Genomic DNA, 26,086 nt, shown 5'->3' on the forward strand with positions numbered 1-26,086 from the left:
ATGGCCAACTGCGCCCTGATACCGGTGCTTAGAAGCAGCTTCCCTTGGTTCTGTGCAAGTGAATGCAGTATACGACCCGGTCAGTCTCGCAGCTAACTTCAGGACTGTCTCCTCTAAGTTTCAAGAATGAGCAACTGATACAAGCTTAATCACTTGTGGAGTCAATTGGTGGGGGAAATTGGAGCTGAACTCCGCACTGTTTGCATGTTGTCTCGCAGTATATATACCTTCCCGACCCTTCCAAGAAATCCCAGATTGCACACACAAGCAGACAATCTTTCAGCATCTTCTCAAGGGCGCGTTACGAACTTGCAGCGATGAAGGGATTTGTAGGTGTTCTGCTGGTGGCCCTCTTGCTCGGGCTCAGCGCGGCTGTTGCAGAGCCAAATGTGGGCGACAAGGCAACCGTGGATGCGGACACGAGTTTCACCCAAATACTGCAGCCTCCTTACCGCAGCCTTTCCAAGAAGGATCTCTACGAAGAAAGGGAATACGAAGATGGTGAGATGCAAGTGATGTATTGGTACCCAGATTTTTTGCATCTCGAAAGGTGTTTTGGCACTCGCTTGAGGTTGTCTCGGCTGCGATCCAGGCGACTACGTGGCCACAAATGTCACAGGGCTGCCTTTCACGATTGCATACACCAAGGCGCTCTCTCGACTGTACGCGTACTTTCTGGGCCGGAACGAGGACAACGTCAGGTGAGAAGGCGCACATAAGTTTGAGTTGTCCGCCTGCAATACAGAAGCTCAAGAACTGTGCAAGTTTTTCCTGGCAGGATGAGCCGCACCCAGCCCAGCTTTACGAGGATGCATCCAAACAAGGAATTCACGGACGTGGTGGACAAGAACTATACAGTATCTCTTTGGATCCCTGGAGACTACCAGGTAGCTTTAATATTTGACTTCAATCCTCTCAGTTCTGAGCAGCATTCCATCATGCCTAATTCAAAGTACCCTGCGAACCTGCACGTGCATGGCTGTGGCTCACTGAGCGCTTGCATCCTGACGCTGCTGAGGTCTGGTCACCTGCAGGGAAAACCACCTGCGCCGACTGTTGACGAGGTGAAGATATGCCGTATCCCAAAACAGAGGGGGTATGCCAGGGAGTTCCCTGGCTTTGCAACACAGGGCAAGGCGCTGGAGGAGGGTCTCAGGCTGCGAGATGCCCTCCTGAAAGACAAGGTTGGCCCTGACACTTATCAGTTATGACCTGCTGAACTGGAGATGTTCGTCATTTTCAGCTGTCCTGAGGCGACCTTTGCATCAGTCAAATTGCGAGGCTCTGTGTGCGCAGATCGACGACTTTGACGACAAGCGCCTCTGGCTGGTACGCGATCCACATGCAAGCTCTTTGGCGGCGCAGCGCGCTGCAATTGCAATGCATGACAGCCAGTGAATTTATAGTGCTGATAATACTATGTCTGATGCATTTCTGCCTTTTTCACTGTTGACTGCCGATCGAAGCATCTCCTAAACCTACCCGCGCATGCGCATATTGCAGGCGGTATACGACCCTCCCACAAAGATTCTGCACCGGAGAAATGAGGTTCTCTTCGATGCCTGCAAGAAGGGTCACCACGGCAACCAGCACGGAACTATGATGTCCAAACTGCGGGCCCTGTATAACGCTCTTCTTGGCTGAGGCAGCAATGGTCAGCATGCCAGAGCTTTTTCCCTGAATGAGTCATCATGCCAATGGGCTGGCCTGTAGCAGCAACAGATCTTGTGGACATCATGCAATCCTGGCTGGTTGTGCTCTCAAATGGCACCAGCAGGTCCTTGAATGAGGTGCCAACTCCCTGATGTGTTTGAACGTATCCAAAAGCTGAAGCGCAGAATGCTTTGCTGAAGCGCAGAATGCTTTGCTATTCCATGACACTGAGATATAGCTTTGCATGAGAAGCCTTGAAGGCATTGCTGAAGTGTTTTATGCTGTGATTACAACCATCATGTTCTCCTGATGTGTTCATGGTTTGGGGTAGTTATTGCCGCTCTGCAAGGCAAAGGCAAATTAAGTCTCTGCAGTCGATGCGAGTTGCTTTCATGATCACTTGGAGTTGGTGAGGTCAGTACCACCGGTGTGATTGTAAATCAATTGCATGTAATTTCAGGCTGGCATGCTTCAGCTGGTGAACAGGGTGCGCTGAAGGGACACCAACAAATTGGTCTTATCATGAATTGGCAGAAAGCACTATCTATTTTTTCTGATTAAAGCACAGTTGCCATCATCTTGCAACATGCACTCTAAATTAATGTCACATGACATGAAGCATTCCCAGAGAGGTAAGGCGGCCCGCCGTAGTGAGGCCCGGGCCCGGGGCCGCGCCTCCATGCTGCTCAAATCGAGAATCATGCATGGCCATCACAGCAGGATGCTGTACAGCGCATACAAAAAGGTTCGGTGCTTGGACGCGCAAAGGCTGGCACAGCACTGTGTCTCTGCAGAGTCTCAGCTGTGTCTCACTAATTTCATTGAACACGGTGTGACTGAGAGACATGATGTGACATGTGTACTGTACAGTGTGGCCGGCCAGGCCTGTGGCGGTGTCAGCGGCGCTGGCCAGTGTCCATGAAACAGAGAAGCATGATGTCCTGCAGGGTACATGTTCATGGGATGATTACCATTTGAGAAAAAAAATCAGGGGTCTTTGTGGCGGTGCCGCCAGGGGGTCCTGCCCGCAACCTGAGCCTGAGCCCAATGCCCTTGTCTGGGCAGATCAACCCAGCTTCTGCTGTTGCGGTCACCATGTTGCGGTCACCAGGACCAGAAGTGCTGAAGGCTTAGAAATCTTAGTGTTGAAGCTGAAGTTGAGGAAACCCATCACAACGGAATGAAATTGACAGTGATCCTTGTTGCTTTTTAAGCAAAAGACGCTCCGGGAAGTCGAGGCATGCGTGTGAACTGCAAGCATTCAGGTACTGTAGAACTCTCATCAAGCAATCAAGCCTTTTGTTGATTATTTTTGCGCAGTTGGAATCAAACATGATAGTACGCAATGCTGAATCTCTGTAGCTATGGCGCAGATTTCTGTCAGAATTGGCTGCTTCGTAAAAAGGTTGCTATCACGCCCGCAATTTATCCCACGAGTACGTCCACTATTGTTCTTATACAAAATATGGATGCGTTCGCTACCTATCTGGGGATCGATGTGGCCTCTTCACCTAAAAAAACTTCATAGTAATTCCCTGGATCTAAGTCTGGTTGTGGCTTGCATGGCGCACTTCAGCTCATAACAATAGCTTCCGGAGAATCACCGCCGTTAGTATAGCACAGCAAACCACCGTTCAGCGATCGATGGCATCGGCTGCACCTGCGCAGACTCTGGGCCAATTCACCTCCACAGGTGCACTGACGGTTCCATTCTGATGGTGCCTTCTAATGGCTATTTGATGCAAAGCTCTGTCATGTTAGCAATTCACGGAGGGTCTGTTCTCATGCAGATGGCCGCTATCTTGAGGCTGCAGCAAAGCGTGTCCCTTCGGTCCGGACTGACCTGGCCGGTGTCTTTAGCACTGCTCTGCGGACAGCCTTCCCCAATGTTGACATTCAGCCAGCTGTGGCTGCCACCAACAACCGCGATCATGGAGACTACCAGTGCAACAATGCCATGGCCCTGTTTGGCCGCATGAAGGGCAAGGCAAGCTCCTACTTGCACATTAATAGGCGTGGTGCTAGTACTCAGGAGATTTTTCTCCATTGCGGGTTGATAGCTGAGTTGTGACTGTCTCCGTCAGCAGGAGGGCGCTCCAAAGAATCCTCGGGAAGTTGCTACTGCTATTCTCAATGCGCTGCCGGACACCACAGCCATAGATGGCACGCCGACTTTGGCTGGCCCCGGTTTCATCAACATCAAGCTGAGCTCTGCATGGCTCAGCGAGCGCATTCAGATCCTGGTCAAACAGGTGATTGCACCTGCTGACTGCTCTGTCTGTCACACTTGGAATGCATTCCTCATCTCTTTCATCCATCCACAGACGGTCCTCATGTGTCTGCCCAAAACCTCATGGCGGCACTGATTGTGGCTCATTGCCCGTGAGTTCAAGGGTGCTGGCACATGGGCCCCGTCGCTGCCGTACAAGCGCGCAGTGGTGGATTTCTCATCACCCAATGTGGCCAAGGAGATGCATGTGGGCCACCTGCGATCCACCATTATCGGAGACACCATCGCGCGCACGCTGGAGTTCTGCGGCGTCGACACACTGCGTATCAACCATGTGGTGCGCTGCATACTCATTGGCTGATGCTGGTTTGGACTTCTGTTCTGACACCCTGACGATGGTTATGCTCATGGTGATCATCAAACCAGTGAGCAGCCTCAAGCGCCTGTATAGCATTGATTGAGGGAAATTTTGTTCCTGCAAGGCTCGCCTGTAAATAGCCCACTTGCTCTCCACTCACATGACTGGTCATGGCAGGTTGATGTGCATTGAGGTGAGCGCTGGCATGGGCAGGGCGACTGGGGCACGCAATTTGGCATGCTCATACAGCACATCGCAGAGACGCGGCCGGGCGGGCTCCAGGGCACCACCACAGAGGAGGTGTCGGACCTGCAGACGCTGTACAAGGCCTCCAAGGCGCGCTTTGACGCTGAGGAGGACTTCAAAGCGCGGGCGCGCGAGGCTGTCACCCGGCTGCAGTCCGGCGACCCAGAGTTCCTAGAGGCAGGCTCTTTGGTCCTCCAACTGCTCTCCTAATCTCATCTTTTGCATTTCCTTGGAAGTCCCAGCATGCAATGCAATTGTGTCATGGCCTGTGGTGGTTGATCTCCTCTTCACTGCAGCCTGGATTTTGCAAAAAGATGACCTTGTGCTGGGTGGGGCGCAGACATGGAAGCGGATCTGCGAGGCCAGCCGCAACGAGTTTGACGCCATCTACCATCGACTGGACGTCCACATCTTGTGGCGGGGGGAGTCATGGTACAACCCGCGGCTTACACCTCTTGTGGAGGAGCTCATAGAGCGGGGGATTGCCGAGGAGAGCGAGGGCGCCAAGGTGCCCTTTCTTCCAACAGCCACAGCCCTGGACTCTTGCACCTGCCCCCAAAATTTGCAACGATCAATTATTGATGAATAGGCAAGGTGTTCAATTGCTGTGCGATGGTTTGCTTATCTACATACTGCACCACACAGGTCATCACTGTGGAGGGTCTGAAGACACCCCTCATGATCCGGAAATCAGATGGCGGCTACGGCTATGGGACCACCGACATGGCCACCCTGGCTCAGCGGATCCATGTGAGGGCTTCGCATCCAATTTGACTCTCCCACAGTGTCCTGCATTCCCATAATATTCTGTACATCAAATGCGATGACATGCTCAAACAGCATATGAGCTGTTGCTGCATTTGGAAGAGACTGGGCATGCAAGCAGCACTTGATTTTGGGTTGACGGTGGGGACAGGATGAGAAGGCCGAGTGGCTGATTTATGTGACGGACGAGGGCCAGTCGGGGCACTTCAAGCTGGTGTTTGGCGCGGGCAAGCGCGCCGGCATCATCCCCGCCAAAAATCCACCGCGCATCGACCACGTTGGCTTCGGCCTCGTGCTCGGCCAGGACGGCAAACGGATCCGTACCCGTGACTCCGGCGCCGTACGTCCACTCACCCCAACCAGCCTTGCATCACACCATCAGCCTGTTGACCGCTAAAACGTCACACAAGATACATCACCAATTTCCTTTACCTGAGAGCTCCTCACATGAAAAGTGGAAGGCATGCATGCATCATGTACTGTATTTTGTGGTATGCTGAAGCAGGCAAGCCTGCTCAACCCACTCACGATTCATGTTTTGCGCACAACTGTCTACTCTGTATTTAGGGGAAATTTTCCACCGCACAACTGTCTACTCTGGTTTGAGAGAAAATTCAAACGGTGCAACAGGCGGTGCGGCTAGTGGAGCTGCTGGATGAGGCCAAGGCGCGGTGTGCGGCGTCCATCAAGGAGCGGCAGGAGACCACAATAGAGAGGGGGGGCGAGGAACTCAGCGCAGAGGAGATGGAAAACATATCCTCAGTCATGGGCTACGGCGCTGTGAAGTATGCCGACCTGAAGAACAACCGCGCCACCAACTACAAGTGAGCTCTGCCAACTACAAGCCACACTGGCTTCACATGTCCAGCTGTCCTCCTTAGTAGTGCATTGTGGAGAGTCACTAATTTTGGCTGCATCATTAGTTTTTAATGCTACTGTGAGTTTCGAGCTCTGGTCAGCAGGTTAAAATGCTCATGGCGCAGGTTCAACTTTGATGAGATGCTGGACCTGAAGGGGAACACAGCTGTCTACATGCTGTACGCACATGCACGGATTGCTGGCATCATCCGTAAATCCAACAAGGATATCAAGGAGGTGGCGCAGACTGCCCACATCTCCTTGGACCATGCTTCTGAGGTGCGAGCCTATGCAGCATCCCAGAACTCTGCAGAATCTCAAAGCGCAGCAACCCGGTTTCGAGCAGTATACAATTGTTAGTTATGGCTTCAAGAATGGTATTGTTTTACTGTAGATATTAAAGTTCAACTGGGTGTGTGAGTGCAGAGGGCGCTGGCGCTGCACATAGTGCGCTTCACAGAGATGTTGGAGGACACACTGGTCGAGCTGGCACCTAATCGGATCACCGAGTATGTCTACGAGCTGTCTAACTACTTCAACACCTTCTACGTGGGATGCAAGGTAAGAGGCGGAGCCTCCAAACCAATCCTGTCAAATTTGGCATGATGCATGGGTTCCTGCAGACAATTTTGTGGTGGTCATTCGCAGCTAGAAAATCCTTCCAGGGCTGTGCAGCACTTTCTGACAAGCATGTGATGTTGCAGGTCTTGGGAGAGAAGGAGGAGGACTCGCGGCTGCTGCTGTGCGAGGCGACTGCCATGATCATGCGGCAGTGCTTCCAGCTGCTCGGCATCAAGCCCCTGTACCGCATCTAATGGCGCCCACTGAGTGGCACCGCCCTTCACGGAGCTCTTGTGATTTCCATTGATCGCTGTCTTTGAAACTGCACAAATGCTATGTCGTTTGTCTTCTATCATTTCTGCTGTGACAGCTGTCAGTGGCTGTCGGACCCAGAACTGGCAGCCTGAGGCTGTTGGGAATTTTGGAGTACCACTGCAGTCTCGCTGTATTCTTTGTTGTGCTTTGTAATCAGCAAGACTGGTAATGCAATGCCGACTCGGACACCTTGTACTGTACAAGTTGTACAGGGCCTGCCTGCTGTGATTGGTCGTCCTGCTTGAGAGCGCAGTCTCTGCTTGATCCATTCCCGGGGCAAGCACAAATGAGCGCACATTGCAGTCACAGCACGGTGCTGCTGCGCGGCTCGGCCTGGCAGTACACTAGTGCCTAGTGGCGCCTCTTTCTTATAAGAGGCAAAGCAGATCTCATTCATGCGTTGCATGCGCCCATGGAATCAATAGAATGCTTGCATGCTTCCTCCCACCTGTTGACATCAGAAGACATTTTGCCTTTCGTCTCTTCTTGTTCATTTCTTTTTGGAGAAACTCTTCAAGTTGGGAGGAAAGCCACCTCACCGCTGGTGACGTAATCACGGGTCTCGGTGATTGCCTGAACTTTGCTCCTGCCAATTTCATCTCATATCATATCATGTAACAGCGTGCTTGACGTATATTGTTGGGGAGTGAAATGGACATTCACGCAAGGTGTGGAGGGAGTGTGGGAACTGTGAGACTAGATTACCAGGGATGGGATACTGTCTCTGCCTTGAAGGAGAGGGTGGTTGGCTCTGATTCAGCCACACTGGCCTCCGATCTGGTGAATGCACTATCCTTAATGCTCGTCTTTGGGAGATTGGGTTTTCTCTGCTGCTCTCTATACAAGTGTGCATATGCTTACTTCTTTTGTGCTGTGGACAGAGGGTCGTGCACAACGGGCGTGTGTGCCCAGATGGCGCAAGGCTAGCTTTCTGTGGAATTCTTCCTGGATCCCAAGTCAACGTCGCAGTGCGTGCACGTGGCGGAGGAGGTGATGGTGGCTCCACGGGCGCAGAGTCACGGTCCAGCTTCCTGGAGATGTATGCGCAAAAAAAGCCAGACAAGGTATATATGTGCAGGCCAAGGGCACCTGATGTCCTAGTGGTGCAGGCTGATACATTATGGCTCCCTTGGCAAGTACTTAGCTAAACTTCTTTCTCCTGCAGATCAACCCTGAAGAGGAGAAGTTGGCCCGCTGGACAACGTGCAGATTGTCAGGGGAACGCTTGTCTCCTCCGGTGTGTGCAGATGAGATGGGCAGTCTCTATAACAAGAGCGCCGTCGTGGCAGCGCTGATCTCAAAATCTCTGCCACCTTCACTGGCGCATATCAGTGGCCTACGGCACCTCATTGATCTCAAGCTGGAGCCCAGCTCGCAGTCCAATGAGGTAATTTACAACTTTAAGGCTGTCAAGACGCATGCAAACAGAGATCATTGACGGTACATGGGTCTGACTTGGTCTCTATGTTGCACCAGGACGTTGCAAAGAAGGCCAACGGCGCATCGGCAGGCAACTTCCAGATGAACAATGTGGCGGACTTTTCTTGCCCGCTGACAGGCCTGCAGATGAATGGCCGCTGTCGGTTTTCTGCCTTGAGGAATACCGGGCACGTCATCAGTGAGAAGGCACTGAAAGAGGTGATGTACCTCCGCTTTGTTCCCAGACAGCATTCTATCAAAGGGGTCACTTTCTCCAGCAGGGCTTCATCCATGCTATCTCTGGTGAAGATGCTAATTCAGCCGAGGATTTGGATGCATTCACTGAGGGAATCTGGACGACCTTGTCCTCCCACTGAGTGAGCGCATAAAGTGAGCGTGTTGCCACAGGTGCCATCGGCGGTTGAGGAGCTGGTGGGAGGCAAATGGGCGACAGAGGATGTGCTGCCGCTGAATGGCACTCCTGAGGAGGTGCAGCATCTGCGCGAGCAGATGTTGCTCGCCCGCGCGGCCGCCAGGGCCAAGAAGGAGAAGAAGAAGGCCGGCAAGGTGGCGGCAGCAGCGGTGGAGGAGAACGGGGCAGGAGTGGCGGTTGCTGGCTCGGAAAAACTCGCGGAGAAAGTAGACGCTCCAGGTATTGCTGGCACATCTTGCAAGGATTGTTTTCTCCTGCTGCTGTTCATAATGCAGACCTGCAGAGGAGACAGATTGTTGCATTTGGAATGACAGAAAAGTTATCAGAGATAAGCAGGCAACATCATCCGCAGTACTCTTTACAATGATTCTTGATGGTGCTGTAGGTGTGTCTGCTGGCAGCAAGCGCAACGACGCAGAGGTGGGCAGCCTTGGGGATGAGAAGGCACAGGTCAAGAAATTCAAGGCAACAGAGAGCGCGCCCAAGCTTGCATCAAAACAAGTGTGGGCCTCAATTTTCACATCAAGTCGTCCAGAGGAGAAGGAGACATATGCCTGTCGTGCTCTCAGCTCGCGCGGCCTGGCATGAAGTTCTCGTAGCAGCTCTACTTTCTTACTCATCATCATCCACTTTCAACACATATCCATATACGCTTGCTACACATTTTGTAAGCGCTGCTTGTACCGTTTTTGCATCGAGAAGGCGCTGTGCAATTAGTTGATTATTTAAGATATCAAATGGCCGGCCTGTGTCATCATTCATCCGATATTTACAAGTAGCAACAGAAACAGTGTAACATGACATTGTGGATCTTGAAAGATCCAAATGAAATAGTGTGGGTCTCAGATCTCGCAGTGTCGTGGAACTATAGTACTACATCAGTCAGCATCACGCAGGCACTGCCCATCCTAGCAGCAGGCCCTTGCATCTCACTTGCAGAACAATTTTCCACCAATAGCTCTGAATGGAGGTTGCAACAGCACATCCCCAACGAGGAAGTACAACGTCGTAGCCAGACGTCTGGACACATTTGTTGGCGGCACACCCTCTCAAAAGATCTGAAGAGTGCGACAAGGCAATCTGCATATTGAATGTGCAAACCACCCATTCCAAAGACGTATCTCTCATTGACCGCGCAGTTCTAATAAGGTCTGCACAACAGAAGGGTCAGCAAGCGTGCTTGTGTCCCCGAGCTGGTCCTCTTCCCTGCACAAGCAAGCACACACAACACTCAAGACAGCCCAGTACAATCTCAAGATACCAGATGCTGCCAGGGACGATTGAATGCTTCTAATTGAATCAGGCAGCATGCGTGGTATAGGAAAATGGGAAGTGGGATGCTCACTTGCTGGCGATCTTGCGCAGGATGCGCCGCATGATCTTCCCAGACCGCGTCTTGGGCAGCCCTGCATTGCAGACACAGCCAATCAGGAGCTGCAACGGAGCAATTTGTCACTCGGCACATGCAGCCAATCCAAATTACCACACCCACCTGGTGCCCAGTGGATGACATCCGGAGTGGCGATGGGCCCAATCACATCGCGCACCACAGCGATCAGCTCCTTCTTCAGCTCTGAGGGCGGAGGGTACTCGGTGCCCTGCATCACATCAGAGCAGTGAGTGTCCCATGACAGTGGCTGGGGCGCTCATAAAGGGATTGATCATATGTCAGGGGGATCTATATCTAACTATGCAGCCACACTTATATGCATGTATGCATTGTGGTCAATTAGTGCTCCTGGGCCGGGGGATCATTGTATTGTTATTGCATGACATGCACTTGCGATGCACTCCTTTCTCCTGTGTACTGGAACTCGCTCTGCCTTGATGTCTGCATACCAATTTCTTTATTTCGATCCCCCTGCATATGTTTGCCAAAGGGGAGATGGGCGGATGTAGCACGCACCACCATGAGGGTGACGAATGCGTAGATGCCCTGCCCCTTGATGGGGTGCTCCACGGGGACCACAGCCGCCTCTGCACAGCGCGGGTGCTGAGTCAGCGCACCCTCCACCTCCGCCGTGCCGATCCTGTGCCCTGACACGTTGATCACATCGTCCACGCGACCTGCAATACAAGCACAGAAACAATTTGTTCCAAACCTTGTACTTGTGTCTCATTTGCACTGCTCCCCAAGACAAATGGCCAAGACAATATGCTCCAAAAATATGCAGCCAAAGGCTGTGCCTGAATTCTTACCTGCTTTTTACAAGCCGAACGGCCAAGACATGTTTGGAGGTGCGTGCTGCCAATACAGGGAGTCGCCAAGAAATGGCATGCTGGGGGGTGCCCAGCTTAAGAAATTGTTAGGGACCTTGCTGTGGTTGGGGCGCCGCACCAATGAGCCAGTAGTAGCCGTCGTCGTCGCGCCTGCAGCCGTCGCCGGTGAAGTAGTAGCCGGGATAGACCTTGAAGTAGGTCGTCTCAAAGCGCTCGTGGTCGCCGCTCAGCGTACGCATGCAGCTCGGCCACGCCTGCTTTATCACCAGGTACCTGCAATCACGGTCACCGTAGGATTCAGATTTCCCTCACATTGAGAGTTACTGTACCGCAAAGCACGGGCTGCAGAGCAGTGTACAGGACTCTCACAAATCTGACCATATTTTGCAGCCATACTTCAGCCTTGATCCAGCAAAAAATAATTGAGTGGTACTTGTGGGCATTGCTTTGCAGAAGTATAAGAGAGAGCGCACCCCTCGCCCTTGCCCTGGATCTCCTCGCCCTTCTCATTGAGGATGGCGGGCTCCACTCCGAAGAAGGGCAGCGTGGCCGACCCGGGCTTGAGCGTGGTGGCGCCCGGCAGCGGCGTGATCATGTGCGCGCCCGTCTCCGTCTGCCACCACGTGTCCACGATCGGGCAGCGTCCGTCGCCCACCACCTGTGCACACCATGACATATGTCAAACGGGAGCACATCCGTCTTGTCTAGTGCAGTCTTTTTATTGGTCGGGCGTTCCAAATGCTCTAGTGGATATATTGCAATAAAACAACACCACTTCAAGCCTTGCAGAACTGGTGACCCTACAGTTCTAAAAGAAGCCATTGATGGTCAAATGATACGACTGCTGCAATGCATGCCAGAACCAAACGGAGCTCCAGTGGAGCTGCTCACTCCCTGCCGGGAAGCCTCCAGATAAGTTGCGGTTGTGCAGCGGGGCAAAGGAGCGCACCTCGTGGTACCACTTCCAGGCCTCTGGGTTGATGGGCTCGCCGACGGTGCCCAGGATGCGCAGCGACGCGCGAGAGTGCTTGGTCACCCACTCGTTGCCGAACGACTGCAGTGCCCGGATGGCCGTCGGCGCTGTGTACACCAGCGTCACCTGCACACACCAGCCGACGCTAAATCGCCCTGCAAGTACAAGACATGTATATTGGTGTGACCTGCACACATTAGCCAGCACTGTAAGTTGCCTGGAGATCACTGCACTATGGGAGGTGTGCACAATAAGGTGATCTACACACATCAGTCAGCTTTGACATGGCCTGGAGTGGCCAGGCGACTTCAACATACAAGCAACGCGGAGAGTTTGGATGCGGCATGACTTTGGTGTGTCAGTAGCGCATGGTGGCAGGCAGCATACCTTGTACTTGTCGATGATGTCCCAAGCACGCCCTGCGTCTGGGTGGGTGGGCACGCCCTCGAAAAGGACCTGGCTTGCACCATTGATCATGGGCCCTGCAGTAAAATTGGCGGGTGGGTAGGCTCGACGCTGGTCAGACTTAGATATATGCATGATCATTTATGAATATGCATTGAGGGTGCAGTCAGTACGATGAGGCGCACCGTAAGTTACGTAAGAGTGGCCAGTGATCCAGCCACAGTCGGCCGTGCACCAGTAGATGTCGTCTGGTCGGTAATCAAACACGTATTTGAACGTGGTGGCAGCCCCCACCATGTAGCCGCCCGTGGTGTGCTCCACTCCCTTGGGCTTCCCTGTCGACCCGCTCGTATACAGCTGCACAAACACCACCATTTGCCTCACACCACAAGGCACTGCATTGACTCTGATTTCTCTGTGCCAGCTGACAAGACAGCCCAATCCAGCTCATGCAGGCATGCAACAGCAGTGTCACTAGCAGCACACTGCTATACCAATTGATGTGTTTTTGAATAGTAATAACCTCAACAACATAATTACAACCTGGGCCAAGCAGAACCAGAAGCGCCAGCTGTGACCTGCGGTGACCATTTGCCTGCTGGTAAAGACAAGAAACGGTGCCGTAAACCTCTGCTGGAAACCGTTGGTGTGAATAACGCAGTGTGGAGCAGTTCAACAGGACCGATGCCCACCTTGAACAGGGGATCCTCGGCGCCCATCCACTCAATGTCACACTGGGTGGGGTGCTGCGCGACGGCGTCCTGCCACCACACATCGCGGCCCTCCACAAAGGGGACGCTCTCGCGCTGGGCCGCCAGCTTGTGGTCATACACCAACACCGTCTTCACGCTGTGGCTCTGTTCCTCCACCTTCTTCAGCGCATCGTCCACGATGCCCTGCATCCAGACACACAGCACTCATTCCAGCTGTGTGACTCACATCAGAGCCACACCAGGACTGTCCATGACCAACTGTTCAGAGAAGAGATACGCAAGACATACAAGGCAGTGCGACGGCGAGCGCCGAGTGGGGAGAAAGGTCTGCCTCACGGTGTTTCTGCAATGCTGGTGACATACAAGACACCTCCTATTGTGCACTCACCAAGGAATGATCCACATGCGCAAGAGGATAAGTTGCAGTGTCAGAACAGCTCCACTGGGACAAGTGGTTCACCTTCAGGTTGATGGGTTTGGCGCCACGCTTGACGGCTGAGGCGGTGAGCACGACGCTGGGCTTGGAGTCCAGGATGCGGCCGGCCAAGGACTCCGCAGAGAACCCCGCAAACACCACTGAGTGCACTGCGCCGATGCGGGCGCATGCAAGCTGCAGTAATAAAAACAGGCCATTGAAGCTGTGAAACAAATTGCAGGATCCCCCTGGCAGACCAGAGTTTGCAGGGCCCCTTCGGGGATCTTCTTTCTGCTTGGCGAGTGGCAGCAGCAATTCACTGAAATAAACACCCATATCAGCTTGACATTGTCAAGTGAGAACAGCAGCAGGGTCTGCTAAGCGCACCATGGCGGCAGGAAGCTCGGGGATCATGGGCATGTAGATGGTGACGTCACTCCCCTTCTTGACGCCTACGCTCTTCAGGTAATTGGCCAGCTGAGAGACCTGGAGACACCCCAGCAGTATTTAGGTGCTTTGGCATGTTACAAGGCAATAGCTGCATTCCGAGACATCCTCCGGCGCAGCACACTCCGAGGCACAACCGTCGCCTAGCTTGCCTGATCCAGGAGCTCCTTGTAGGTGGTGACAGTTTGCTCGTTGAGGTCGTTGCCCTCCCAGTAGAATGCCACGCGGTCCCCATTCCCGGCCTCGACATGTCTGTCCAGCGCATTGTACGTGATGTTTGTCTCCGCCCCGACAAACCACTCAATCTTCACCGGCCCCTTCCGAACGTCGAAATTGTACCTGGGCAGGGTCAGGAGAGCTCGAGTCAGCTTGCACTGTTGCAGAGTTCCTCCTGACACGGAGAACTTCATACCCCAGGTTCCCTTGGTATACTGATATCCAGAGATACTTTCTGGCCTAAGCTCCGCTTGGACTTGAGGTGCTGCTGCCTTGGGTGATTTTCCAAGGTTACACTCTGCGAACTGGCCTTGCTCATTGACATATAACATTTGTATTCAGTGAATGTCAGGAAATACAACAGAGACGACCCAGATCTGGAGTCCACTCACCTTCTTACAGGAATCTGCCATTCTTTTTTCCAGAAGAATGACTTGGCAATGTTCCCCCAGAAAGCGTCAGGATCATCAATAGATTGCTGGTACATTTTATCGTATTGTTCTCTGGAAGATACGTGAGCATCCTTGGACAAGCTAGCAGGCGGTGGAAAATTTTGTGCCTTAATGGCCTCTTTGTGGTCATGGAACACGTCATTGTTCAGAGCCTCCGTCATGGTCGGTTTTACACGCAAAGTTGTCTTCTTTTGCCTGTACAAATGCCGGTTAGAAACGTGATCAATTCCAGAAAAACGGAAAAGTGAACCTTTCGCTCGAAGCACGTATGGAACACCGCTATTGCCAGGTAGACTCCGTAAATAGTTACCCACGGGCAGTCTGCCTATCACAACCTGCATGGTACTCGAACAATGAAAGAGTCCCTCCGTTTGTCTCCTAGCTGAGTCAGCTCCGACCTGCCAGGTTGGGCTCTCGATACATCTCGACCCCTGGCCTGATCCGTTACCCTCGGGGGCCCTAGATCTAACCCCGTCCGTTTCGGGCTACACTAACTTAGTTTATTAGAGTCCCCTGTTGGCTCGTTTCTCCTGCGACGAGAGAATACACGTTTAACAAAAACGCGTCTCCCTTGCAGATTCCTTAATATCGAGGAGCTCTGTTGGAGACTTGAATCGAATCCGTCATCCACACTTCAAGGAACTTGTGAGGGCATGAGTAGGGATGCAACAGTTTCTTCATTCATGACACGGCTTTAGGGGTCGGCGCACATGGCAGATATGACAAAATAACAGTGGGATAGCTCATACAATGCTGCTTGTGAAGCCAATGATGTACACTGGCACAACAGCCCCTGTTGAAGCCCACTGCAGACTCCCTGGCACTAGGAAGTTTTCAAGGAAACAGCGAATTTGTTGCACGGCTCAGCCTTCCAGAGATGCGGTAGCGCCACCATCCAGCCCACAACGTCCCTCAACACAGCTCGTCAACCTTGTAACATCCTCTGCCAGAACACTGCTGGCCTGCAGTGCTGTGGCCAGCTCGGCCTGGCTCTTTGCAGCTCCATGTGAAGCTGCTGACAGAGAGTGGCTGCCACGCCGACATTTCAGGCGCATCGACGACGCAAGGCAAAGGGTCCTGGACGGCAAGCAAGTGTCCAAGGTAATGGTAGCTGCAGTTGCTTGAGGTCCAGAATCCTCTTGCATGTGCAGGCATGCCCGTCTCCTAGCAACTTTACTTGACGCATCTAGCATGGTTGCAGAGCAAAAAGAAGGCTCTCCAGGAAAGCGTGGACACTGCTGAAGCAACGGTGGGTGACTCTGGTCAAGGTTGTCTCAACTTGGGACGCACACCTGGTACAAAGGTCATTGCAATGCCCCTATCAGCACAAGGCGTTGCGGCTTGAAGCTGTCCGTACTCCCTGCAGGTGTCCAATGTATTGGGAGAGGCGAGGCATGCAGCGAGCACCTTTCAAAAGTCTGTGACAAAGGCATTCCATGGCAAGCCGCAGCGGGAGTTTTCCATGGGGCTGAGTGCCGGCCCACGGCCAGCTCCCACCCCTGGCTACGTTCATCTCATGCAGTCAGGCATGTTCTTGGGACTCCCCCATTCTTTTGTTCAAGCAAAAGGGTGACCTTCATGAAACGTGCGGCTCAAGGACAGCATCCCAGGGTCTGTTGTGAATCTTGCTGCATGTAGCCGGCGCAGCGTAGCAAGATGTGCAGCTTACGGCATGCTAAATTTTTGCAGGATTGGGGTGGGGAGCACTTCTTGCTGCAGGATTGGCGCTGCTGTGGCTTGTGGGCCGGCTACCCAATTTTTTCAGCAGCCTCGTGCGCTCGAAACAGGGAGGCAGATGGATCCGCGATCGTTCTCTGGGCGGCAAAATGGTGAGTAGCATTTCCCGTTTTCCTGTTTCTGTGATTTCTGCAGGCAGGCCCTGTGTTTATGTTGCTGTGTATCGGTCAGCAACACTGGTTGTGCCACTGGCAGATCTTTATGCCTGATGCGCCCAGCGCAGTACCGCAGCGCGACTCAGTCGGGACTGCAGAGGACGTGGATCTGCTCAGGGGGTCTGCCAGCGCCCAGGTGGCCGCGCTGCCATCAGAGCAGGCTGCCAACGGGGATGAGATGCCAGAGTGGTGGAATCCCTCACCCGCCCTCCATGTCTCCCTGTACTACAAGCAGGAGGTACACATCTGGTCCTCCAACACACCCAGCACCACCTGTGTTGCACCATTGCAAAGCCCCGGCAGATGAGCATTATGGGGATCGTGCAATCTGCAACAGCCATGGCTCAGTACTGCTGTGCGTGCAGGCGGAAAAGAATGCAAGGGCGATCTTGAAGGAAGTGGAGGATGCAAAGCTGGCCGGCTACGACTATCCCATAGCCTCCCTGATCGCTTTGCGGCAGGTGTAACACCACCCTCAATCTTCAAGTGTACAGTTTTTGGGCTCACATCAACCCTGCATGTCTCCCATCCAAGGACACAGAAAGGCTGTGCCATGCTGGCTCTCATGCATGCTTGTGCTGCAGGTGTGCGGTGAGGCCGGTGTAACGGTGCGGCCACGCACGGCAAGCGGGCGCGATGCGATGCTGCGCGCCGGTGCGGAGGCGGCCGTGGATGCAGCCATGCAGCAGTCCGGCGCACAGCTGGGCGGCATGGCGCCCTCCACCTTCGTCACCGGCCTTGCGCGAGACCTCGGTCAGCCCTGGACCGCATGTCGCATGATTTTTGCATGCTATGCGCTGCTTTATCGACAAGGAGTTTTGTGGATCGTGTGGCACGCTGACACACGAAAAGACGGATTTGCCCAGCTGTAACGTCTAGCTCCCGCAGTCTCCTGTGCATTTTGTGATGGGCTGTGTGCGATGCAGAGGTTCCCGAGGAGAAGGCTGCCAACATTGCGTTGGCCGTCATTGCAGCAAAAGCCCGTGGAGCGCTGATAGACGCTTGTGCAGCATATCGAGAAAATGACTCACAGGTGTGCGCATAAGCCCGTGCCCCTATTTCTGCCCATGACATCAGGGCTGCACCGTCTGCTATGTGCCCCTATGAGTACCTGTCGGCAGGCCAGTCAGCAGGCGTGTGGGGTCCAGGAGGCGCTCTACCAGCTGCTGCGGATAGCTGGTCTGCTGGAGTCCCTGCCGCTGCCGCCGCGCAGCCCCCAGGCAGACATGGTCGCCGCCAGCATCTCCCAGCGCGCAACGTTGCAGGAGAGAGAGGTGACGCCTCACATTCTCCTCCTCGCCAGCCTGCTACTGAGCCCAATTTTATAAAATGTGTAGTGAAACAGTAATTGCATGGTCACTCGTGCTGTGCAGGCCATCTTCATGACGTACGGGAGAATGGAGCCCAGCACGGCAGATCGGGTGGCAGAGATGCTGGGCTTTGATCCGGCCCTGGTCCTGCCTCAGCTGCATGAAGCGCTCGAAAAGACGTCTCAGTCGACTGAGTCCACATAATGCAACCCAGGTCACCCCTTTGCAGACCTCGTCAGCGTACGGAGGTCATGTGAAATTTCTGTTGCGGTTTGAGGGAATTGGAGAAGACAATGGTTACGTACCAAGCCATGTGGCCTTTGCATATCCAGATCTGTGCATGCGCTGTGCCAGTTTACGCTTTCTCAACACTGGAGAAAATTGATTCAGCTTTTTTATGAAGGTTTTGCTTGAATTGAATCACGTTGAATCAGACTGGGCTCAGAGATTGCCAGTGTGGGAGAGTTGCCATCGTGATGATCGTGACGGTGTGTTCGACTCCTAACGGGGCCTCAAAGCGGGTACTGATTTTAATAATATGGCAAGCCCCAGGGCCCTGTCTGGGCAGTAACTGCCGTAGACAGTCCCACTGTGTCATAGTGACTATGACCGTTCCAAGGACATTTAGAAAGAAGATTGCTGGTGTTCATATTTAAATTTAAATCTGTGCATGTGCTCCAGCAAGGCAGGCATGTGCATAGACATGAGTCATATACTTCTTCTCCAGTGCCATTTGCAAGGTGATAGGAAATATTAAGCAAGATCACCGAAGCATCTGAACATCGAATGCTTACGACGCTTCACTCATCCACTCAACGAGACTTCTTTCCAGGTTGCTGATGATGATCTGAAACAGAACAGGGGTATTGGAATAGCAGAATTGCTGACATATTTGGGGCGCTTATGTTGCATTGAGAAAATAAGATGGATGTTTTAATGCGCCAGTTGCTTTCGGTGGAGTCACCAGGTCTGCTTCACCTCGATTGTGGTGCCTTAGTTCCCATCCTTTTGAAGTCCGGGACATAATGGCACATTTTTTGCAGTAAACATTTTTGACACACCGAATTTGCAGGTGTCGCTCGTTATTTGTTAGGGCTCCTTGTCTTCCTGTTTGGCGTGGTAAGCAGATGTCTGACCTCTCAACTTGCCCACCTTGCTCAGAGAATCTGAGACTGATGCTAGCAATTGCAGGAATCAAATTGCCTTGGAGAACTGAGAGATTGATCAACTGCCAGGTGCTGCCGCTGTCTTACGCCTTCCTCAAGAAGAAGACACCGTTGGGGCCCAAGTTGTCAAGGACATGAAGGGAATACCAGGCACTATGCAAACCTTGGGGACCAAGGCACAGACTCTGTGACAGAGACAGGAAGGATGAGAAGCTTAACAGACCAGAGCAGTTTCTACCAGAGAGGGGTCATGCTTAGAGAGCCTATCGCTTTGCAAAGTGCTTGCATCTATCAAATTCCATTCATTGTGACCACTGTGATCTAGATACTTCTGGAGGTGAGGTACTGAGGACAAGGAAGCCAATTTGATAAGAATTACAGCAAAAGACAGTACAGACACCTGTAACTGCGCCAAATTTTTAAAAAGAAGCAATGAACCTATTCAGCATCCGGCTCCTCGTCATCTCCGAGGGTCCTTTGTACAAGCTCCTGCATGTCCGCCAAGATCTTCTGCTCCTTCTTCTTGTTTTCCTCGAAATTGTACATTGCCAATGCTGCCTTCTCCTCTGCTGTGTACACCTGTATTGCCATTGCACAGAGACAGTCAATACAAACAGAGATGGGCAATGATATTGAACCGCAGAACTCACAAAAGATTAGCATGCACATACTCATTCTCTTGAGGACCATGCACCTGGTTCTCCTTGCGAATGCGAATAGCGTTCATCCTGGAGTGCCGCGATCCACTCATGACATAGCCGAGATCCTCAAAGTTGGAGATTTGATCCGCCGTCAAGCCAACCTACGCAATCATCCCAACATAAATCACCACTGCACACCACAAGGTACATGCTCCAGCAATACTGTCAAACGTGTAGGAGTCCAAGAATCGGCTCCGTGCACACAGGATGCGCATGAGCGTATGATGCAGTGGAACTACCCACCTCTCCACGGCGAGGGATACGTTTGCCGCTCTGCACATAGGCAGCCATGGCTTCTCCCTCGCCCGGCCGCAGCGCACCGCCGTAGCTGCCGGGCACCGCATGCGCGCCCTCGCCACCAGGCAGCACTGGCCCCACCATCACATCCTCCTCCGCAGCCTTCTTCCGTTCCTGCTCACATGCATGCACGAGTCATTTGCCTCCCCAGTGATCATATTGCCACCCCTGATTCCATTCCCACAGGCAGCTTGACCTTGCATTCCACAGGAGCCCTATCTCCTGTAGCAAGTCACCAAGAGAGGTGTAACTGTTCAAGGAACTGCCAAGGCGTCGGCAGCAAGGTGGCGTTTAGGCCAAGGCCTAGAGGTGCCTCACCTCTTCCTCAAGGGCCACCTGGGCCTTGTGCTGCGCCAGCCATTCCCTGAACAGGTCTGCGGCGGCCGCATGTACAGCATCATCTACTCCGTCCTCCTTGGCCGCATCTGAGGGAGCAGCTGCAGCATCTGCACCGTCCTTTGGCAAGTCTGCGCTCAATTCCTTCGCTGCCTCGGCGGGCTCCTCAGGATCCTCGCTCATCCTCCTGCTTCGTTTCTTTGATGCATCGTCCGCCGCAGGGCTGCAGAACCACCGCACGCCTGCCTCTCAGCTGATGCGCAGAAATTGCCAAACTATGAGGTTTAATCTCTTTGGCAACCTCCAAATGACACATTGCAGAGGCCTACCTTGAACCATTCTCAAGGCCGCCGTTGACAGGTCCGTTTTCAATCCTCTCCTCAGGCGGGGGCGTCGGTGTATTCTCCCAGATTGACCTGGCATTGCGCTCCGCGAGCTTGATCCTCTTCAGTCGCCGGCTGTGGCCACACTTCGCTATTAGTTGGACTCAAGTTGCAGGCACTTCACCGCTCATATCACATGACGCATTGATGAGTCAGCAGGGCGAAGGAGCAGACTCACAATTCTTGATAGTTGCCGCCAGCCTGCTCTCTGACGTCATCCTCACTCACGTCGCCATCATCTCCTCTCCTGTGCCAATCACACCCTGCCACTTCAGATCAAGATCTCCTCTTTACAGCTTTGTCCTCAGTACCCAAAAGAATTCAGGCTGCCAGTCCGCAAACACTTTGCCAGGCAGCCGTGTGATGCTCACCGGTTCTGGCCATGACCTCTCCCATTGTCTCGGCTGCCCTGACCGCCTCCTCGGCTTCTGTGGCCTTGCTCATCGTCTCTCCTGTAAGCACGGTAATCAGGGCTGGCTCTGCGGGCAGGTGGCGACGGTGTCAGGCGCCTGAGCAGCAAAGACAGATGGGTGTTGCTCTGTCCTCATCACAGGCCTGTATTTTGATCTCTACTTTCTCAAGGGATACAGAAAGTGGTGTCCTTGGGTCCAGGACTTGCTGCTCAGGAATTGAACCATGGATCACAGTGGTGTCAACAGCAGCAAGTGCGCAGTGAAAGCATTGTGTTTTCAGTAGTGAGCCTTGTGCTGAAGCCTGAAGAAAAGCACAACTCAAGGAGCTAAACAAGCAGGAGGACGATTTAGCACCTTCCATTTCTGGTGGAAGGTGAGCGGGAATCTCGACGAGATCTCCGAGTTGGTGATCGGCTGGAATCGCGATATCTACCTGGCATGATTTGCCCAACTTGAGCCTTTTGTGATGGGAGAGGATCTTGATACGTTCCCACTGAGAAAAATGTTCGACGCTGAAGAAGACGAGAATGCACTTGTACGAGATTTGCAGGAGGTCTTCAAAAATTAAAAATGCCAGTTCTGAAGGAAGTAGGAATGGGCTGAACTATTGCAGGGTTCTCCCGATTGCCAGCTGGTCAGCTGCAGCTGGTCCCCCCACTTTGCATTTGCAGATGGCAATGGCACATTTGCTTGACGAAATCGTCGATCAAGGTATAGAGCTGGCACCATGGATACGAAGAGATAATCTGCTGTGATCCCTCGGCAATAGCAACCTGACTAGTCTCATATTCCCTGCTTGATGGCAAACACACAGCATGTACAGGGACGTTTTCTCATAAGCCCTAGGTGCTGCCACAGCACTGGCAATTGCAAGTGTACTAAAAGCAATTTTAGTCATGTTAGAGGATTACGCTTCAGGCATGGGCTGCGCTTGGGTCAAAGGCAATATTGTCTGTCCAGATCAGGGCAGGTAGGCACCAACCCTTTTTTGACTGAAAGTATGCTCTGCAGAGGATCGGTTCATGCAAGGTTGGTTGTCACGGCAGATGGATTGTTCACAAGCTGACAGTAGGTGGTAGAAGAACAGGACACCCTGAGACAGAGTTTGGACAACCTTGGAGAGGAGGTCTACATAGAGGAGGTCTACATGGCGCTCGCAGAGCGACTGACTGCTCTTACTGCTGACTTTCAACCCCCATCAAAGTACTGAGCCCCCTTTCCTTTGACTTCGGTGCACAGTCTTTGTGCTGCTTCAGGCACACCCAGCCTTCAATACCCAATTTAATTGATAGAACTTGACTGCAGGTACATCGTAGCAATAGCAGGCAAGCATCTCTACATGACCCATCCTTGAAGATGTCAAACTTCCAATCGCGGGCAGCCTGTCTTCATGCAATGACCAGCTCTGCATGTAGGCGTTCCAGGCAGCGGCAAATCCACGACAGCCAAGGCTGTCAGTCAATGTATCAATACTATCCGGCGAAGACAGAATTCTTCAGAGCGAGATTGGGCTATTCATGTCCCCATGGACGGTGCGCACTCCCTTTGTGATTGACCTCAGCCTAACGAGTTGTCAAAGCTACCCCCCACAGAGGCCATCTCGATTTGGCACAGGAATTCTAAATCCTGCATACTGTTGTGACGCAGGCTTCCATTTGACACGCAAGCAGTTGGACGATCTGCCAAACCCAGAAGAGGCTCACATGAGAAGGGGTGCCGACTGGACTTTTGATGCACACGAGTTTGTTGAAGCCATCCGAGAAATCAGGCATGCAGGTTGGGGCCTGAACAGTAGCATCGGCAACAAACAGTGTGATCTGCCAAGGGATTTCAATGTCTCTGAGTGATCAAGTCAGAAATTGTGTTTGTTTGCAGGGTGTGGTCAGTACCCGTCTTTTGATCATGCTGTAGGGGACCCTGTTGAGAGGGATATCGAAGTATGCAAGGAGCACAGGATTGTGTTGATTGAAGGAAACTATGTGCTCTTGGGTGCGTACCATATGTCTCAGCCTGGCTTCATGCAATACATTATATTATGCCATGATGGTGCTAAGTTCTGGTTTTTAACGAGGAACATAATAACATGCGAGTGAGGTTGGCCAGCTGACGAACTGACCATATGTGAAGACGCTGCATTGACAGGTCTTGCTGATTCTGTCCTCAGATACGGCGCCGTGGAGGGATATCCGCGACTTGGTGGACGAGACTTGGTTTGTGGACTGTGCAGTTGAGGTTGCCATGCAGAGGGTGCTAAGGAGGCAGACTGGTAATGGACTTGCTTTGGAGGTAGCCAGGAATCGTGTAGCCACAAATGACCTGCCAAATGCTCTTCAGATCGCAGAGACCAAATCCTTGGCAGATCTGGTGGTTCCAGGCCTGCCGCACCGAGGCTTACACCCATGATGGAAGTTGCAGCGGCATGTATCCTCTCAAAAGGGGATAGGCGAGCTAAGAGAATTGAAAGAAAGAGAGTATGGATTGGGCAGTCAGAGAGATTACAGTTGCTGTTGCCTTCTGGGTGGAGGGTGACTCTGGGCAGGTTCCTGCCCGCTTTGTGGGCCAAACGTGGGCCACATTCGGCAGCCAGACATCTCGTTTGGATTGTTCCGTTCGTGCAAATTCATGAATAAAAACACAGTCACTTACTTCTAAGTTTTAATAATTTCCATGATCGAGCGAGCTATTTGTAATGCCGTACCCAACACCGTTCTGGTGACCGAGCGATGCTGTCCACCTAGACATTTATGGCTTTCTAATCGCACTTCCACACCTATTCGCTTGCATCTAAGCAGAAGAAATATCAGATCCTACAAGGTGAGATCTCTGGATGCGGTCACCCGTTTAAGGGATTTTGGATTTGCAAGAAGCTCACTATGAGGTGGATGTTCAGGCTGTTGCTGCAACGGTAGGCGATGCATTATATCCGCAATTCGTCCCAGAGCAAGTCAGTGAGATCCAGGAGGAGGCAGCCTTGAGCATGATCGGCTCGATAGAGAGATGCCGGCTGGACGTTCCGTCCCTGGGACCTGTAGACACAGCTTTTGTTGAGGAAGGTTCAGGTGACTTCCTCTTTTATGTACCAAGTAATGAGCTGCTAAAGATACACAGTCAGAGTTCCCTGAGCAAGAAGCTGTCATCCAGGGGATCAGACACCAATTGTTCTCCTCCACGGCTTTGATAGCAGCCTGCTGGAGTTCCGGCGACTAGTGCCTCTGCTGAGGGAAGCCGGAGCCAGTGCTTATGCTGTGGACCTTGTGGGCTGGGGGTTCTCATGCGGCAAATTCCACGAGAACCCAAACCTCCCTCTCGGTCCGCAGCAGAAAACAGACCATTTGTATGCGTTCTGGCAGACAAAGGTGAGATAGACTGTGGGACATAGGAGAGAAGAGAAGAGTTCTATGAGGCAAAAGGATATGCCAACCAAGGAGCGGGACTGAGGCGAACAAGTATTTCCTCTGCAGGTGAAGCGGCCGATGGTTTTATGCGGGGTGAGTTTGGGAGCGGCCATTGCAGTGGAGTTTGCGCTGCAGCATCCAGAGGCAGTCGCCGGTCTTGTGCTGTCATCTCCACAAGTCTATGTGGATGGGATTGGACCCATGTCATCCATGCCGCGTGTGCTGTCATACCTCGGTGTTCAGGTGCCGCCAATGCCTCACATGTCAAGGAGATACAGCAGCTTGTCATATGCACCATGGTTAGTAGTTTCACAAACTAAATAATCCTGAGAATATGTCTCTGACAGGTTCTTAAGAGTGTTCCACTCCGAAATATGGCAAATCAGATGGCATACTTTGACAAGGAGAGGCTAGCAACTGAGGATGCTCTGCGCATCGGCCGGCTGCACACTTTCCTGCCAGGTAATTGTTGCCCATCAGTGTTTGCACAATGTCTGCAAACATGCTTTTGCATCAGACATGCTGTGATAGAAATGGATCTGTGCATAAAACTCTGAATTGCTTTCCAGGTTGGACCAACAGCAACATTGCCTTCATGAAGAGCGGGGGCTATGCTGTGAGCAAAAGAATACCTGAACTCAAACAGGAAGTTCTTGTTCTGTGGGGTCGCAACGATGAAATTGTGGATTGCAAAAACGCAGACAAGATTGCTGAAGACCTGCCTCACTCCAGGTAATGCCCTTGTGCTTCTCTTGAATGCATTTCATCGCAGCCCGAAGTATGGGCTAGTGCAGGTGACCAGTATTGTCATGGACACAACATTGCCACTCTAGAGGATTTCATGTGGTCTTGATGCATCATCCGAGCAGAACAGATTCTGATGTGTAGATTTTCTTGCTGCAGGTTGACTATACTTGAGAATTGTGGACACTGTATACACTTGGAGAAATCTGATGAAATGGCAAGGTGTCTCACGGAGTTTGTGTCACAAGTAAGTTCAGTGCCAGCTTTGTGAAAGTTTGGCTGGGCTGCATTGCCATCATTACAACACTTTAGAGCTTCAAAATCTGAGGTATAATGGAGCATCAACTCAATTTGATTCTGAAGTCCTGCTAGAGGCTTGCTAAAGCCTGCCGTGGCTGGCGTTGTACATGTACACACAATTTCTGTAGTACTGCACTGTGTTTGCGGGTACTGGTACCAAGCAATTTTACGAGGAGTATTTGCAGGGAATTCCACTTAATATCTGCTCTTACCGGGTAAAGTATCAAAGTCACCTGCTCCTTATCTGATAAAAATGATGGCTGATGCATAGCACAAAGCCTGTTGTGGAAAACTACTGCTACCACACTTGACTGCTTTGCATATAGACAATACGTACTACATATACTATAGCACCTTGCCTCTTGGCAGGAAAGCGTGTAATAATAATAATACTATAGTACACCGGTAAAGCGGTCACCGGTAGTACGGTACTACCGTGTCACAGTGACTGTCACAGGCGGTCTCGGTCT

The 26,086-nt window shown here is 52.3% G+C and overlaps 8 protein-coding genes across 8 annotated transcripts; 6 read left to right on the plus strand and 2 right to left on the minus strand.

The window, feature by feature from the left end:
- Positions 1 to 317: 317 nt before the first annotated feature.
- On the plus strand, positions 318 to 1,644 carry COCSUDRAFT_56867 (SOUL-domain-containing protein; the record flags this gene model as incomplete). Its single annotated transcript, XM_005646159.1, has 6 exons — positions 318 to 501; positions 593 to 701; positions 779 to 887; positions 1,035 to 1,184; positions 1,297 to 1,329; positions 1,504 to 1,644. The coding sequence occupies 6 exons, from the start codon at positions 318 to 320 to the stop codon at positions 1,642 to 1,644; spliced, it is 726 nt and encodes a 241-aa protein (XP_005646216.1).
- Positions 1,645 to 3,297: 1,653 nt separating this feature from the next.
- On the plus strand, positions 3,298 to 6,925 carry COCSUDRAFT_37406 (arginyl-tRNA synthetase; the record flags this gene model as incomplete). Its single annotated transcript, XM_005646160.1, has 12 exons — positions 3,298 to 3,346; positions 3,468 to 3,640; positions 3,741 to 3,905; positions 4,083 to 4,220; positions 4,455 to 4,664; positions 4,828 to 4,995; positions 5,133 to 5,237; positions 5,404 to 5,592; positions 5,883 to 6,076; positions 6,236 to 6,389; positions 6,537 to 6,671; positions 6,815 to 6,925. The coding sequence occupies 12 exons, from the start codon at positions 3,298 to 3,300 to the stop codon at positions 6,923 to 6,925; spliced, it is 1,791 nt and encodes a 596-aa protein (XP_005646217.1).
- Positions 6,926 to 7,595: 670 nt separating this feature from the next.
- Positions 7,596 to 9,426, plus strand: COCSUDRAFT_54065 (DUF602-domain-containing protein; the record flags this gene model as incomplete). Its single annotated transcript, XM_005646161.1, has 6 exons — positions 7,596 to 7,766; positions 7,868 to 8,050; positions 8,152 to 8,373; positions 8,463 to 8,624; positions 8,814 to 9,044; positions 9,244 to 9,426. The coding sequence occupies exons 1-6, from the start codon at positions 7,638 to 7,640 to the stop codon at positions 9,424 to 9,426; spliced, it is 1,110 nt and encodes a 369-aa protein (XP_005646218.1). The 5' UTR covers positions 7,596 to 7,637.
- A 166-nt stretch (positions 9,427 to 9,592) lies between these two features.
- COCSUDRAFT_24798 (acetate--CoA ligase) lies at positions 9,593 to 14,789 on the minus strand. Its single transcript, XM_005646162.1, has 14 exons — positions 14,620 to 14,789; positions 14,164 to 14,350; positions 13,952 to 14,050; positions 13,610 to 13,759; positions 13,129 to 13,332; positions 12,622 to 12,793; positions 12,419 to 12,513; positions 12,008 to 12,157; positions 11,532 to 11,716; positions 11,177 to 11,331; positions 10,745 to 10,905; positions 10,331 to 10,436; positions 10,184 to 10,244; positions 9,593 to 10,044 (listed from the first exon to the last, which is right to left on the minus strand). The coding sequence occupies exons 1-14, from the start codon at positions 14,712 to 14,714 to the stop codon at positions 9,963 to 9,965; spliced, it is 1,902 nt and encodes a 633-aa protein (XP_005646219.1). The 5' UTR covers positions 14,715 to 14,789; the 3' UTR covers positions 9,593 to 9,962.
- Positions 14,790 to 16,505: 1,716 nt separating this feature from the next.
- Positions 16,506 to 18,085, plus strand: COCSUDRAFT_43339 (hypothetical protein; the record flags this gene model as incomplete). Its single annotated transcript, XM_005646163.1, has 7 exons — positions 16,506 to 16,508; positions 16,612 to 16,809; positions 16,937 to 17,032; positions 17,156 to 17,324; positions 17,498 to 17,604; positions 17,720 to 17,845; positions 17,945 to 18,085. 7 exons carry the CDS (start codon positions 16,506 to 16,508, stop codon positions 18,083 to 18,085), a joined length of 840 nt encoding a protein of 279 aa, XP_005646220.1.
- Positions 18,086 to 19,485: 1,400 nt separating this feature from the next.
- COCSUDRAFT_17327 (DUF926-domain-containing protein) lies at positions 19,486 to 20,129 on the minus strand (the record flags this gene model as incomplete). The annotated part of the gene is made up of 3 exons (XM_005646164.1): positions 19,486 to 19,626; positions 19,742 to 19,849; positions 19,992 to 20,129. 3 exons carry the CDS (start codon positions 20,127 to 20,129, stop codon positions 19,486 to 19,488), a joined length of 387 nt encoding a protein of 128 aa, XP_005646221.1.
- Positions 20,130 to 22,591: 2,462 nt separating this feature from the next.
- On the plus strand, positions 22,592 to 23,580 carry COCSUDRAFT_17576 (P-loop containing nucleoside triphosphate hydrolase protein; the record flags this gene model as incomplete). Its single annotated transcript, XM_005646165.1, has 4 exons — positions 22,592 to 22,709; positions 22,825 to 22,953; positions 23,053 to 23,166; positions 23,342 to 23,580. Coding segments are annotated over 4 exons (600 nt in total), but the record flags the coding sequence as incomplete, so codon positions are not given.
- Positions 23,581 to 24,097: 517 nt separating this feature from the next.
- Positions 24,098 to 25,587, plus strand: COCSUDRAFT_17513 (alpha/beta-hydrolase; the record flags this gene model as incomplete). The annotated part of the gene is made up of 6 exons (XM_005646166.1): positions 24,098 to 24,253; positions 24,327 to 24,533; positions 24,639 to 24,815; positions 24,920 to 25,034; positions 25,142 to 25,304; positions 25,476 to 25,587. Coding segments are annotated over 6 exons (930 nt in total), but the record flags the coding sequence as incomplete, so codon positions are not given.
- Between the last annotated feature and the right edge of the window lie 499 nt (positions 25,588 to 26,086).

The sequence above is a fragment of the Coccomyxa subellipsoidea genome (genome assembly GCF_000258705.1).
Source record: "Coccomyxa subellipsoidea C-169, whole genome shotgun sequence".
Classification (NCBI taxonomy): domain Eukaryota; kingdom Viridiplantae; phylum Chlorophyta; class Trebouxiophyceae; family Coccomyxaceae; genus Coccomyxa; species Coccomyxa subellipsoidea.